General features: G+C 46.9%; 1 protein-coding gene across 4 annotated transcripts in view; it reads right to left on the bottom strand.

The window, feature by feature from the left end:
- The window catches only part of CELF6 (CUGBP Elav-like family member 6), a gene marked incomplete at both ends in the record, with an annotated part of 28726 nt that extends 13163 nt beyond the window's left edge, over positions 1-15563 (bottom strand). For all 4 annotated transcript variants that reach the window (XM_081085127.1, XM_081085128.1, XM_081085130.1 and 1 more), the window contains 3 exons: positions 2645-2693; positions 11570-11652; positions 15302-15563. In XM_081085127.1, coding sequence (XP_080941253.1) covers positions 2645-2693; positions 11570-11652; positions 15302-15563 — 394 coding nt within the window. The remainder of the gene's footprint in view (positions 1-2644; positions 2694-11569; positions 11653-15301) is intronic.
- Between the last annotated feature and the right edge of the window lie 239 nt (positions 15564-15802).

Raw genomic sequence — 15802 nt, 5'->3', positions numbered from 1 at the left:
TTTAATTTAGGAATAATAAAAAATATGCAGGTACACAGGCTGTGACCATTAACTATGAAGATTTATAGAATGTTTGAGATCACAGAGATAAGACTTGAATGGGACAAGATGACCCACATTGGTGTAAAATGTTACATTTCAAAAACAAAATCCAATACCATTTTAAAAGTTGGGTTTCTAGAACTTTAGAAGAGATATGTGATAACACTGAAGAAAATGAACACATTTTGATTAGTAAGGTTATCTAACACAGGTCAGTTGGTAGTAAAATACTTAGAAATTGTAAAGGCCCAAGACTTAGTACACACGCCTCCTCTCTCTCAAATATGTGGCAGAGAACATTTAGAAACTAGGAGCGAGAAGAGGGAGGAACTGAGAGATCTTGTTATCAAAACCTGCAAGAAGGATTATCCATGGATGCATTTGGAGTACATATTCCTTAAGACCTTTCACTTATCAAGAAATACGTGTGACATGTAACTACTAAAATTATGAATTCTACTGCCAGACAGACCTATTTCCAGCTAGATTTGCTTTTCTTGATCTCTTGAGCTGATCGGAATATAAACAAGTATTGAGGTGGGATGCCACATGCACAGAATTTGTCAATAATGTGATACTTGAAAAACTGTACAAAAAGGAAGAGAAAAATGATAAAACTCAGGCTGGTGCCACTGGTTGGGGCCCAGATGACCAGGACATATGGGCCAGAACAAGAAGCATTATTATTGGCATGGAGGCTTCCTTTGAGCACCCTGACAAGTTGTGTTGGATTCCAAACAACAGGAGAGCCCCCAGCACTGTGAACTTAGTTCCTGAACCAGACTCCAAGTTGCATCATGTTCTTCTGAGCTCTAGACATGCTATTCTCTTTGACTGAAATGCCTGCCCACCCCCTTTCTCCATTTTCTATTGACTGCTTCTTGTTCATCCTTGACATTTCAGCTTAAATATTTCTACCTCTGGGAGTCCACCTTGACCTCCCTAAGTTATGTGCCTTTTGTTTGTGTCCTCACAGTTCCCCCAGGACTTGAAAATAACTGATCACACTGAATTGTGCATCGCTCCAGAGCTCCATGAGGCCAAGTGCCAGGTCTGCCTTGCTCACATCTGTATTTCTAATGTGGAGTATTTCCTCAGAAGATATTGGTTGGATGGTTGAATGAACTGCATCCCAGCCTATCTGCTTCTTAGCTCATTGGGTGCTCTCAGCTGTGGGACTGTAGTGTTTGTAGGTAGGGCATAGAAGCTGGCCAACAATGGTGTCGATGCCTAACAGAATTTCAAGCGGAAATTTTTGGGACAAGTAAACCAGAGGTTTGGTATGTGGCCTGGAACTTCTCAAAGACCGGGCTGGAAAGAATGAGATGGGAAAGAAGGATATGTGTGTAGAGAGGAGGAAGGAAGCTTGGTAATATCTCTTCAGGCAAAGAAGGGATGATAACATCTTGACCAGAAACTGAGAATTGGAAATCAAAGGTCAGAGAATCTAAAAGGATGAAAGAAGAATTTCTTAGAAGAACTAACTCTACAATAGAACCATGGAGCTACCAGAGCCCCTTGTTCTGAGCATCAAGTCTGAGAAGGTATGCAGAATGAGTCGAGGTCAGTACATGTCTGTCAGTTGGATGCAATTCTCTCCTTGACCTTGGAAAGCTTCTTTCTCCTAACAAAGCCATGGCTGATCCTGGGTAAGGCAGGCAGAGGCTTATCTAAGGATTATAGTCAGCAGACATCAGGGAGGGCTACCGGCGAATAAAGAGGAGAAAGACATCAAGAACTGACACCAATGTTCGCATTGCTTTTCCAGCATGGAAGCTGATCAGAACACAGCTGGTTGTCAAAAAGTACAGGTTTCAACTGCTCCTGTTCTTAAGGAGCATTGGTCTTTCTGCACCAGGAAACAGTGCGGTTAAAAGCCTTTCAAAGTCATCCCATGGTCTTCAGCATAGAGTCAAATTCCTCAATATGGCTTACAAATTCCATTACATCAGTCTCATCTTTGACCATGAATAGCCAGGCAATTACAATGAAGGAATGAGTGGCCCAACCTAGAATGGACTGGGTTCTCAGCAATCAGAAGAATCTAGAAAAGGAGACTAACTCTAGCCTCATTCTTCAAACAAAGAAGAACCTGGAAAAACAGAATGAACCCTCTCAAGGGGAAAGGTGACAAGAGCCTCCTTCCTCTATCTCCAGCATCTGCTTAGGCTCTTCCAGCCTCTTTTGGGTCTGGGGACCCTGGGGTCTCATCCCTTCTTCTTTATTTTTATGATTTTAAAATTGATTTTTAGAGAGAGAGGAAAGGAAAGAGATAAACATGAATCAGCTGCCTCTTGCACACCCCCCTATCAGGGCTGGACCCCACAATCCCTGGCATGTGCCCTGACCAGAAATTGAACTGGCAACCTTTTGGTGCACAGGATGATGCCCAATCAACTGAGCCACACCAGCCAGGTCTCATCCCTTCTTAGTCTGAGCTGGGATGGCTAAGCTGTTTCTAGAATGGAGCAACTCTGGATCCCACTTGTCCCCTTACCCAAGGACGTTCTAGTAATAAACCATTGGTAGAACTGACTCCAGGAGTGGATCCATTGTCCCCTACATGGGTGATACCCTGAGGTTTGTCAGGCAGGGAAGTTACCTCCTCGGCCCTCACTGGCAGCTGGCTTCACTTGGATTGGACGGTTCATCTGAAAGACATTGGACCAACATACCCAGTCAGCATGACTGCCTGGCCCTTGGGCCTCCCGGCTTCTCCATCCCTGACTCCTCAGGATCTAAGCTCTGGCACCTTTGAACTCTGCACTCCACCTGTCTCACCTGGGATTATAGATTTTCTCCAAGATTCCTTCCGTAAACCTGGGAATTTACAAGGTGCTTAAAACCGGAAGGGTTGGGTGTTAGGAAGCTCAGTGGCAAGTGCAGGACAGATTGTGGAGGCTAATGAGATTCTCTTGCCTTGGGCTCTGGGCAGGGACCATGTGAGGCCTATCCCTCTGGCTCCTGGACTTTCTTAAAGGCTTTGTATGGGAGCGTAGAACTGATATTGCAGATTTGTGGCCTCAAATAGAATATACTTCTGAAGCATTTAGTTTAAACAATCTGGAACCAGACAGACTTAGTGCTGTCTATTCCCAACTCTGCCATTTAATGGTTGTATGATTTCCAGTAATCTACTTTCTGATTCAAGTTGTTAAATGGGGGAGAACCTTTACCAAGCTTTTGTGTCACCATAGTTTCTATGCCTCAGTCCCCTCCTGGGTCCCCCTTCCCCTGAGGATGTTAGAGTTCTTCAGGGCATCATCTTCGGCCCTGCTCATTCTGTTTCTCTCATTCTTCCTGGATAATCTCGTCCAACCACCTCTCTTCCGAGCTTCAGACCCACATGCCCAGCTGCTTGCTGGGCATCCACTAGAAAGTCTCACTGGCACCTTCCACTTGACACATCAAAACCAGAGTTCATCTTTTTGCTCAAATCTGATTCTTCCAGTCATCTAAGCTATAAGCCCAAAAAACAGCTTGACTCCTTCCTCCGCCCCCCCATCCCCCCAACCAATTTCACCTTCTAATTCAGGGGTTCCCTGATCAGGGGTGGATAAAAATCACTTGGGAACCAAATCAGACTCTTATGCTGGGGGATTTGTACAAGTTCTTAGGTGATGTAAATATACTCCACTCCACACATTCCCATCCCCCAATCACCCTGAGAGAATTCATGACTGAATCCCCACCTCACTTTCCTCTCATGGGTGTTGTGGGTCACATGAAATAATGGGGACACAAAAGGTCTTTGTAAATGTCCAAGAGCTGGGTGCATAGGGTGTGAGAAATTATTGTTGGGACAGACAGCTGATTGTCAGGAGGAAAGAACAGTGGCCTTCCAAGTCACGGTGAAGGAGTACTGATGCCTTCTCTGGCCTGAGAAGGTTATGATCTGGCTCCCTCCTCTCAGGACATGCACTATTTTTGCACCAATCAAGAGCCACTCCATCCTCTACCAATGTACTTGTTGCCGAGACAACAGGCAGCTTCCTGTTACCATAGCCACAAGTGCTATCCGGTAACCATGGTAATGCCCTGGCAGTCGCAGCTGAGCAATTTCCTTTGATAAAATTTGAAGATGGAGAGTGAGGAAGGCTTTTTTTTTTGGAAAGGAAAACAGGCCAAGCCTCAATCAGTGCTATTACCCTCTCACCCAAAGCTCATGTTTTTATCTGCTCCGACACGCCCATCACTGGTGGTGGAGCACCCGCAGTGTACCACTGTGAGTGGGGACCAAGACACCAGCAGGACTCAGGCTGCAGTCTAGAGAGGGTGACAGATTAATCCAAGCAGATCAGGATGAGCTGGACAGGTCCGGACTGGCCTGGACCAGGGACCAGGAGGACAGGACCCGTCCTTGGCATGGCCACTTGTGATTGTGGAGGAGAGACCAAGAGATAGAAGAGTGGAGACATGAGAAGAGATGAAGAGAAATGGGAAGGCAGAAATCATGAGAAAGAGTAAGAGACAGACCTAGAAAGGGGCAAGAGAAGAGAGAAATACTGATGGAGATGAGAAGGAAATGAGGGGACAAGGGGTCAGGAAGGAAAGGCAGGGAGGAGCGTGGTAGGGGGAAAGGAAAGAGGAGAGAAGCTTAAATAAATATTGAGCATTTCTGTCTGGAGCATAGAGAAATGAGCACATGTGACAGCAGCGGTTTCCACAGCAGCTGCCTCCCCAGGCTGGATTTCTGGGGACATAGAGCTCATCGGTGTTCTGGGGGATGCCCCTGCCCTCCTCTCCAACTTCCCCACTCTTTGATGGAGAGTGGGCATTGGGTGGTATGTACATGTCCTACAAGGACCAGGAGTGAGAAGCTGGGCAGCTAGGCTTTCCACCACTTGGGCATGCTACTAGCATTTTCTGAACTCTGTGAAGATCCCCAGGCTGGGGCCTTTAGGGGAGACAGTGATGACCACAGGAACCCTATCCTCAAAGTCTCACAGAAGGGAACATAATGCCACCATTTGCTGAGAGCCTAGTGTGCGCCAGGCCCTTCCTGGGGCATTTTACATACATTGTCTCTAAATTTCTTTCAACCACTATGCAAGGTAATACCACTGTCTCCATACTATAGGCGAGAAAGCTGAAGGTGGGGAGGATAATCACATGTCTAAGGTCACATGGTGGGCAAGTAGTTGAGCTAAAATTTGCCCCCAGTTCTGTCTGACACTGAAGTCATTGATTTTTGCATTGAGCTGCTGGACTCTGTTTTTCAGACATGAACACAAGAAAAGGGGCACAGAGGGACTGGAGCCTTAGGAGGAGTGCAAGGTAATGTGCTCTGGGAGAAGCTGGCTCCAGGTGGAGAGGTTGACTCAGGGAAAACTTCATGGAGGAGGCAGAGTTGACCTGGGGGGTCATTTGCAGGACTGGAGTCATTGGGTCATGTGGAGATAATGGGAGAGGTAGGGCGGCAAGCTGAGCACTCCAGATGCCTTGGGCATGGAGACGGAGCTGCCAGCCTGAATAAGGAGCAAGGGTTCTGGTGGGCATGGAGGTAGTCAGCAGAGAACGAATTACTTTAGAGTCAGATAGATGTAGATTTAAATCCTAGCTCAACCATTGTCAACTAAGTTCTCTGAGCCACATTAGTAAAAAGGAAAATCATGACCCTACTTTGCAGGGTTGTGGTGAAAATGACAATGGCTCCGTCTTAGTAGGTGCATCAAATGTAATATGGGCTTCTTCTTCTTCTTCTTCTTCTTCTTCTTCTTCTTCTTCTTCTTCTTCTTCTTCTTCTTTTCTTTTCTTTTTTTAGTGGGAGGGTATGAAACAAAGGTAGGCAGGGGCCACAACAGGACAGGTTTTGAAAACCATGACAAGGAATTTTGACTTTGTTGTATTTCAAAGGCAATAAAGATCCAGGAAAGGATTTTAACTAGGGGAATAATCTTATGAAAGATCCCATGAGCTGTCACCATGCAGAGAAAAGATTTGAAAGGGAAGATTAGAGGTAGAAAAACCAGTGTGATACAGGTAAGGGGGGAGGGTAACCTAGAACAGGGCAGAAAGAAATGGACAGATTCCAGAGATGTTTCAGGAGAATTAACTGGACTAAAGTTCTAGCAGATGTGGGGATTGAGGGAAAGGAGAAAATGTTGGCTGACTCTCAGTTTATAGCTTAGGTTTTGGGGAAGTTGGAAGTTTGGAGGTGCAGGGGAAGTCTGCAGGAGAGTAGCACAAGAGGATGAGGACAAAATTGAGCTCTGGGCCTTTGGTTTCCACTGTGAAGTGGTTAGGGAGGACCCCCACAATTTAGGTGTAGTCTGTGTGGCTGAAGGAGAAAAAGGGTTGCCCACATGAACTGCCCGGGCAACCCTGCCCTGCCTTGTTCCTGCCACAACCAGGGGACAGACTTGGGAGTGGGATGAGATAATTGTAGTTCCCCTTTGGAGAAAGGGAGGCTTTGCTTCCTTGGCCAAGAACTTCTCATGGGAACTCAAGTGAGCTTTGAGCTTGGCTGAGCACCTATTCCCTTGATAGTTTCTTAGGTAGAGTCCAGGCTCATGTCTTCTTCAGAACCAGCCTTGGATGGGAAATCGAGAGAGAGAACATCAGAAAGAGAAGAGAACAACCTACTCCAGGCAGTGAAGTGGGGAAGGTTGGAGGCAGTACAGATAGGCATGATACCCTGGTCCTTTTGCCCCCATCAACAGAGAGAAGGCAACACTTTACCCCTTCTCCTTGACTTGCCTAGAATTCCTGCCTTTAGACTCAGCACTGCTCTTTTCAGACTCTTCTGTTCTGATGCCAAATCCTCCCTCCACTCAGCACTCATGCCCTCAGTCCCTTTCCCTACCATGGAAAGAGTGTTTATCAGAACTTTCCTGAAGAAGAGACCATTGGTGATTCTAAGAAAGGTGTCATGGGTGCAGGGAAGGGTAATGCAGAGAAAAAGCAAACATCACTATTTTCAGCATGTTGTTCTACTTTATCCCCCTTCTCTAATTCAATTTACTACCAAATCTCATTGGTTCTAGAATCTATATAGAGATCCTCAAATTCCTCCTCTTCTCCCATTCCTGCCCTATCCCCAGCTCCAGGTTAGTGTCATCATTCATTTGCACTCAAGCAACAGTGTTCTAAAGGGTCATTCTGCCTCCAATGTTGCTTCCTTTCCAAACCAACCTTCACACTGTAGCCTGAGTGATCTTTTAAAACCAGTCCCTCACTCTCCCATGCTTAAAATCTTCCAACAGTTCTCCATTGCAAACCTCTCAGTAAAGCCTGAGATCCCAATCCCAAGACCGGCAGTCAAAATGTGTGAGTCCTGCCTGCCCTGCTGCACAAGATACACAATACTCTCTATTCACATGGAGCCTTAGCCATCTTTGCTGGACACCTTCCCTACCAGTTCTCACACTGACCCCAGAATTCCAGAAGTGGCCTTTGTCTTTAGGTTTCTAGATACTCAAATATGATTATACTAGAGGCCCAGTGCACAAATTTGTGCATGGGTGGGGTCTGGCTGGCCCACTCTGATCAGGCCTATCAGGCCAGGCTGGCCAGAGAGAGGAGCCACTGGTGGTTGGCAGGCCAGCACCGCCCCCTGGTCGAACTCCTAGTTGAACTCCCTGTCGAGGGGACAATTTGCATATTAGGCTTTTATTATATAGGATCTGATCACTATTCAGCTCTGATAGCATCTCCTCTGTGAAGCTTCTCCCTCTTCACTCCTGATGCTTCTTTTACACACTTAGATGTGAACCCCACTGAGATGCAATGAGTTACTTCTAGGCTTGAAGCTTTTTGAGGACAAAGGCTTTGACTCACTCACTGGGTGGCTGCTAGCACATAAATGCCTCTGTGTGACTTAGAAAAAATGTGTCCCATTCTCTGGATGACACATTTCTGTGCAAATGCACATAGCTTGGTCAGTAGAACATGGCTGGATTTTAGCCCCTATCTGTCCTTTCCACTCAAGCTGTTTTGTGCAGGGCACAACCTGCAAAAGCAAATCTACTCAGTTATATCTGACTCCTTCACAGTGTTTGAAGGGTTGGATGCCCAAGGGAAAGAAGGTCATAAGCAGGGAGAGAGACAAATAAGAGGGCACCTTCTGAAGGTGGAGCAGAGGTTGGGCTTCACCTTCCTCAGGTACATTCTAGAGCAGCCGTGGGCAAACTACGGCCAGTGGGCCAGATCCGGCTCTTTTGAAATGAATAAAACTAAAAAAAGAAGAAAAAAAAGAAAAAAAAAGACCGTACCCTTTTATGTAATGATGTTTACTTTGAATTTATATTAGTTCACACAAACACTCCATCCATGCTTTTGTTCCAGCCCTCCGGTCCAGTTTAAGAACCCATTGTGGCCCTCGAGTCAAAAAGTTTGCCCACCCTTGTTCTAGAGCCTAAAGTGAGACTGAAAGAAGTGTTTCTAGCTTCATGGAGAAGGAGCTGCAGAAGATGGAACAAATGACTGAAGTCCGAAGGAAGCCAAGTTTTGATAGGTGACTAAAGTTAGCAGGTGGAAGGGAACCAAGGAGAGGTCCCAGATCAGCAGTTACCCTAGGGGTTTCTCTTTGGAACTGACCCAACATTTCCTGGTCACAGTGATAGTCCTGCCTGTCTCCAGGAGCCCAGATTGATCTTATTCCTGCTCTCCAGCAGATGGCAGCTATGCCCAAGACCTAGTGCTTGCAGAGAGCTGGACACCTACCTCCCTCCATGCTGGTGTGGGTGAGGCCAGATGACTAAAGCTGCCACTGCCCCTGGCAGGCCCAGAGAAAAGATTGATGGCACAGACATTGCTGGGGCTAGCCAACAAAGCCATTGATTTTCATTTAGGAGAATTAAATATTAATTTTCACTTTGTTAAACTAGGGAGGGTGAATAAAGCCAATTCCTGCAGTACCAGAGGAAGCCAGGCTATGTTGGAAGACTGCAGATGAAATAGTCGGAGGGGGCAGAAGTATTCAGTCACCAACCCCTCCAGAATCTTAGACTTCTGTCTGTCACCACATTGGCTCAGGTAACGGAATGAATTCTGGAGCCAGACTAGCTGGCCTTAATGCCCAGATCTTCCCATTAGAAGCTGCATGACCTTGGGCAAGTCACTTGTTTTCTACGTCCAATTTCTTCACCTGTAAAATGGGAGTGCCAATAACAAAACCTTATTCATAGAGGATTAATGACTTTGAACATGTAAAGTTCTGGAATCAATAAATATTGCCTTCTTTATTTCTTTTTTTCTCCCCCAGAAATTATCCCAGTAGTCTTATATCAGGTGCCCTCAGTTCATAGAGTCCTCTAGGTATCCCTTATTTTGTGGAGTCCTATTGCTCATTGAGGAGGGGTTTTATTCTCCCAAAGTCCATCTTAATTCTTTTCAGGGGCTTTCAATTGCTTTCAGGATAAAATCCAAACTCCTCAGCCTGGTATCCAAACTCTCCTCTTCAACCACTGCCCTCTGTGGATCTTCTCTGTGGCCAGGCCCACGCTCCCATGGGCCCTCCTCCATGCTTCCAGCCTCATTTTACATCCAGCCTGTTCCTTTTGTCTCTGCACCTTTACTGTGCTGTTTCCTACATGAAATGTTACAGTTTGCCTCAGTGATAATTCTAATTTGAGCAGCAGAAGTCATTTATTCCTATGGTTGGATGAATGACTTCTACTACTCCTACTACTAATGCTGCCATTTTACTACTACTACCACTCGCTAACTATTGACTGCTTACTGTCTACCAAGTACTGTGTTAACTTAGTTTATTTAGTTATTATAACAGCCCTATGAGTTCAGTTTTACAGAGAGGTTAGGCTTAGAGAGATAAAGACTTGCTCCATGTCACAGAATTAGTGAGTGGTGGGGCCCAGATTCACACCCAGGTCTGTCTAACTCTAGAGCCTGCATACAGAGGATTGTGAGGGTTGGCGTTACTTGACACTGAATCTTCAAAAGTGAGGCTCAAGTTGCTTCAATCACTAAGATTCTAGGATCTGACACCCCATTAACAGCTTGATCAGCTCTAGGCAAAGCTTGTCCCATTTCATGGCATATGCAATTCAAAGGGATGACTTCTTTATACTGAACTGAAATTATTGTGTCTGTTCTTTATACCCACTAATCCTAATCCTGGACCCTGGAGCCATATAAAAAACAAATCCCTCTTTAGAATCTGAAAATGGTTATCCCCACCCCTAATAGTAATGTTTACCAAGATCCTACTCTGTGACAGGCTCTTGCTAAACTCCAGTTAATCCTCATGAGAACCTAGTGAACTAAGTGATAGTGTAGCCCACTCCTTATACATGAGGAAACTGAAGTTCAAGAAGCTATGCAATGTATTCAGAGACACCAAACTGGTAAATGGCAGAGCTGGGATTCAAATCCAGGTCTTTGAGTCTAGAAAACTAGTACTCTTAATTATTATGTTATGATGCCTCCCTAATAAAGCTCCCTGACTAAACCCTATCTTCTCAGATAAATATCTCCAATTTCTTCAAACTATCATTCCATATATTAGTATATTTTATTTCCTATCATGGTCTCTTTATGGTAGGCTAATGACCCTCTTAAATCTGAAGCCTAGAACTGGATATAGTCCCAGGTTTGACCTGACTAGGGGCATTTCAATAGTGCTTTTGTTCTAGACACATCACTCCTTGGACAAGAGAAAATGAGGATGGGTACTATGACTACTGGATCTTGGTGAACCTATGCTAGTTCCTAAAAATCACCACTTTCTTCCTGCCACATGGTCAATAGATCCCACTTTGCCTTTTGGCCAGTGATTAGCCATTAGCCAAGGCCATGCTAGGTGCCACTGATATAATGGCCCAGCTACCTTGTAGAATCATGTCTCTCTTAACTTTAGCCAAATGTTTAAGGTATAGAGGGAAGGCAATCTTGGTGAGTCAAGCAAGGTATCCCAAAAAAATTACAGGAAGAGAACAAGAGGGACCTGCCATCAAGAATCCTAATACTGGAGAACATGGAATATCATCCCAGCAGAGCCTCTAAACCAGCGGTTCTCAACCTGTGGGTTGTGACCCCTCCGGTGGTCGAACGACCCTTTCACAGGGGTCGCCTAAGACCATCCTGCATATCAGATATTTACATGACGAGTCATAACAGCAGCAACATTACAGTTACGAAGTAACAACGAAAATAATTTTATGGTTGGGTCACAACATGAGGAACTGTATTTAAAGGGCCAGAAGGTTGAGAACCACTGCTTATGTATCTGCATCCATGTTCACACCAGTGACAAATGTCACTAGAAGCCATGATTTCAGCCAAGGTGAACAAATTGTATGGCTCACAACACTGATGCCTCTCCTAAAAGATGGAGTGGGACACTTGAGGCAAGGGTCTTGAGCTCATTTCTTTGATCTAGAAGACCGAATATAAAAAAGAACCTGTAGCTGTTCAGGGCACACGTAAGCCCTCTTCCACAAAGATGCTGCTGCTGCTAGTTTCTGGTTCCAATCCAGCTCCTACATGCTGCTTTGGCCTGCATGCAGGGCATGTCCCAAGTCTGAGGTGATTCCCATCCCCACCCCCCAAGTGCTGGTGGACTTACCCCTGGCAGGGTCTTCTGCTCGTGCAGTGCACTCTGAGCCTTGAGAGCAGAGTCCCGGGCGCAGTAGGTGAGGAAGGCACAGCCTGGGGAGGAAGAGGCTGGCTCAGGGGGTTTCCTGAAACCCACAAATACTCTTCCTATAAAGATCCCATTAAACTGACAAACTCAAGGTCATTTTCCTTTAACCAAAGACACTGCTTCTTCTCTGCCCCCTACCTTCTCTGAAGGGAGGGGCTTCATGTGCCTCTGACTCTTTCTCATTTTCTCTTGGCCTAGGGAACATGTGTACTCACACCCAGTCACATGCTTATATAACCCCACATCTCTCCTCACCACTCCAGCCATAATCGTGCTGGGGTTAAACCTCACTAGGCCACTTTGCCTTCAGCTTTAATCCCAGCCTTCCTTTTCCTTTTTGGAATCATACTGTCTCCCAACTCATTTTCAATGAGAGGAGGCAGAAGAGGAGGAGGAGGGTTGGGATCCAAGCCCAGAACCCCACAACTTCTTAACACTTCCTTCCTCCTAGTTTGAAGCCGAGGAATGGGTTAATTTGAGGCTTGGAAGATGAGGCTGGTTTAAGGGCTTCCTGTAAGTAAAAACTTCCAGCGCTCTCCCATCCTATCCAAGGAGCTTGATCTTGTTAGTTCTCCCAAGTCTTCAAGATAGGGCCTCTTAAAGGGTTATTGTGCCTAAATCTGACTTCTTTAAAACAGCCAGTAGAAATAGGGCAGAGGAGGAGTCTGAATTGAACCAAAGGGTCAGTCCTACCCCTCTTTGTTCAGCCTCAGAACCTTAGCCTGCTAGGAAGCATTGGGTCAGGGATCGCTTCCTTTCCAACAGGCATTGAGCACTCACTCACTTATTTTGATGGGGCATTACAATGGACTTGGGGATAAAGTGGCAACAAGACAGACACATTCTCCACCCTCATGGGAATAATGTAAAGGATCATGAGGATCATGCATCTGAGTCCAAAGAATTGAGAAGTATCTCAGAGTACATCGAGTTCTCAACAATAGAGTTTAACCAGATGACAAGAAGGGTGGTGATTATTTCAGACAGAGGAAATAGCACATATAAAAACTCAGTCAAGAATCCAGTGTGTTGGGGAAATGGATGGAAGGCTAGTATGGTTGAAGATTGGTAATGGGGGCAGAGTGGCCAGTTAGGTATTCAGGGATCAGGTCATCTATAATCTTGTCTGGATTTTGAACTTTTTTTCCTAGGAGCAGTGGAGAGCTACTAAAGGGTTTTAAGCAGTGTTGTGACATATGTTTCTAAAGAGAGTCTTTGAGTGTAGGAAGGAGGAAGACTGAAGGAAGAGAAAGTAGATGTAGGAAGGAGCTTGGTGCAATTTTCGACTTAGATCTCAGCAGACTAGAAAGGCAAATGGAAACATTTTCTCCTATGCCTTCTATTTGGGTGGCCCCTTAAGGTGGGTGGATATCTGCCATTTGTTGCATGAAAGGAACCTTAGAGAACTCCTGGGACAAACACTTACTGTATCAATAGGGAAACTGAAGCCAGAGTGTGTGTCAGTGGCAGGATTGGATTTGGAGTCTCTTAACTCCTAGGCTAAGGTTGTTTTCAAAGCACTGTGGCTGCCTCCCTCTGTACCCAGCCACCAAAAGGAAAATGAGTCACTCTGGTTTTGGACATCACTACTGCTGGGGAGAGGGTGGGGGAAGATGCTGACTTGGAGACCCTCCCTGATCATCTTGCAAGGCAACCCTGCCTTGGAGAGTTGCAGGTTGGTTGGGAGCTAAATCACCAAACACCTGATTCTGCTTACATCTCTGCTCCATCTTCTGTCAACACACCATATCAGCTGACATTGGAACTGGACAGGGCTGGGGCCCTGTCTGAAAGGTTCAGGGACCCAGTTGTGGCCTAAGGGAGCCTATATGGACGACTGGGATGGGGATGGGAGAATGAGGGATGGAAAGACAGGAAAGCATGTAAAGACAGATGAATGAAAAACAGGAAGAATTAGAGCTAAATAGAGAAAGAAGGAGGGAGGAAAAATGGGAGGGAGGGAGAGAGAGGATAAGGAAATAGTGACTCTGATGGTGAAAAGAGTGAGAATTAAAGGTATTCCATAACTGCCCTTATTGTAAAGATGGCCTTAAAAGATTAGCTTGAACTTACATACTGAACTAAGTGTCTAGAAAATAAGAAAATAAATTGCTATGGATATGGACGGCCAGGCAGCTGGACTGAATTAGAAGGAGTCTGGGTGGTATAGTCTTATCCTTTTATGCCCCATTTAATATAACCTCAGCCCAAAAGGTGGAAGATACACTGCTACCTAGCTGGTCCTAGAGCTTCTATGGGCATTTATTTTACTGCAGTCCCTATATTAGTGCGCCTAGAAACCCCCCAAGGTGTCCCAGTGGAAAAGAGGTGGCAGCCTGATTACAGCTCTCAGCCCTTAGGAAAGTACATTTAGCTGTTACCCAGGGCCCACAACTTCTTTTCGAAAAAGATCATGGAGGATAGTAGGTAAAACTGCCTTCCTCACCAAATCCTGAAACCACAATATGGTGAAGGTAAGGAGAGATAAAGGTGTTTCTCCTCATATCATTTCCTCCCCCCCCCCCCCATGCATGACATGTGACTCTGACTCTGACTCCAGCTAGCTTGGACAGACGTGTCTGCATGTAAACAGCCTCCTCCCTCTCTCTACGGAAGAAAGGGGTGTGGCTGCGCAAGACTATGTTATCTCTGTCTCTCTAGCAAGGGCAGGGAAAAGACCCTTTCTCCCTCTTCAACCTGACCCACCCTAAGGCTTTGGTCCACAGGCTCTGGTCCAGGACTAGACTGTAAGGGAGGGAAAGCAGAACGCTACAGGAGGATTGTGGAGGGACAAAGATGAGGCATAGAATTGGGGAGATTAGAACATGAAAGTAGTGTGGGTTCCGTTGAGAGAAAACCTGAGATGAGGGAGCACGAGTTCCAAACTGAGGTTAGGGTTCTGGACTCAAATCAGAAGAACACTATGTTGTGATTCTGGCAGGGGTTGGAGAGATTTACTATTCAACATGAGGGTGGAATTTGGAGCTAGGAGCGGGATTGGATTTTGTGAGTTAACTAGGCCTGGGTTCTGAAGAAGGGTCGAGTTTGGACCTGTGGCATTTCAGGTTGGCAGTCTAAGGGTCAAAAGAAGGCTCTGGAGGTTGGCTGGGCTTGGAGGCCAGAATGAGTGGTGCAAGTCCAAGATATGTGTGTGGATGGTTAGGTCTGAGTAGGGTGGCACCAGATGAGGATATTCAGGAATGATTTGGTCCAGCATTTGGGATATTGAGGGTATTAGAGACCAAGAAGGTGGAATAAGTTTCCAAATTCCAGGATTTGGGATGTCTGATGAGAGGGGTGGAGGGAGGTCCAACTGAAAGGCGGGGACTGTTGGGGTGTAGGAAGTTGGAGGTTAGAGTGCAGAACATGTCAGGGAACCAGAGTGATGATCAGAGGGAGCATGTCAGAGAAAATTCTGGGTTTGGGGCTCTGTGAACTGGGGAGGATAGTGGGTTGAAGTGAAGCTGGTGTTAGACTAGTGTAGGACTGGATCTAGGTAGGGCTACAGTTGGGGCTGTGGTTGAGGCTGGAGTTCGGGCTGGGCCGAACTCTAATCGGATTGGGGCTGGGCAGGGCTGGACAGGGCAGGGTTAGGGAGGGCTGGGTAGGGCTGGGGAGGGCTGGGCTGGGCTGGGCTGGGCTGACCCCGCGCACCTTTATGGAGGCCGGTGAGCCGGTCCTTCAGCACCGTCAGCTCGTAGATGCGGCCGAACTCCTCAAACAGCGGCTTGAGGTCCTGCTCATCCAAGCCCCGCGGGATCTGCCCCACGAAGAGCTTGATGGCGTCGTGGTCCTTCATGGGCACGGCAGGACCTGGGTTTAGCCCGCTCAAGCCGACGCCGCTGTCCGCGGTGCTGAAACCCAAGCGCGGGACGGGGCCGGTGGGCGGCGCTGACCCTCCGGGCGCCGCGGCCATCTCCCTGACCAGTCCTCCCTCCCTCCGGTCCCGCCGGTCCCGCCGGTCCCGCCGTCCCCTCCCAGGACCGGAGGCGAGGGCCAGGAGGGAGAGGGCGGGGCCAGGGAAGCAAGGGCGGGGACGCTGCCCAGGGGGCGGGGTCCCTGGTGGAGGGGCGTAAAGAGGGTGGGGCGGACTAAAGGGGGCGGGGCCGTGGGCGGGGCAGGCCCAGAATGAGCCGGCGGGATGCGGGGTCTGGC

This window comes from Myotis nattereri, assembly GCF_964212035.1.
Source record: "Myotis nattereri genome assembly, chromosome: 1".
In the NCBI taxonomy this organism is placed as follows: Eukaryota; Metazoa; Chordata; class Mammalia; order Chiroptera; family Vespertilionidae; genus Myotis; species Myotis nattereri.
The sequence above is the reverse complement of the archived record's forward strand: the minus strand, read 5'-3'. Positions and strand labels throughout refer to the sequence as shown.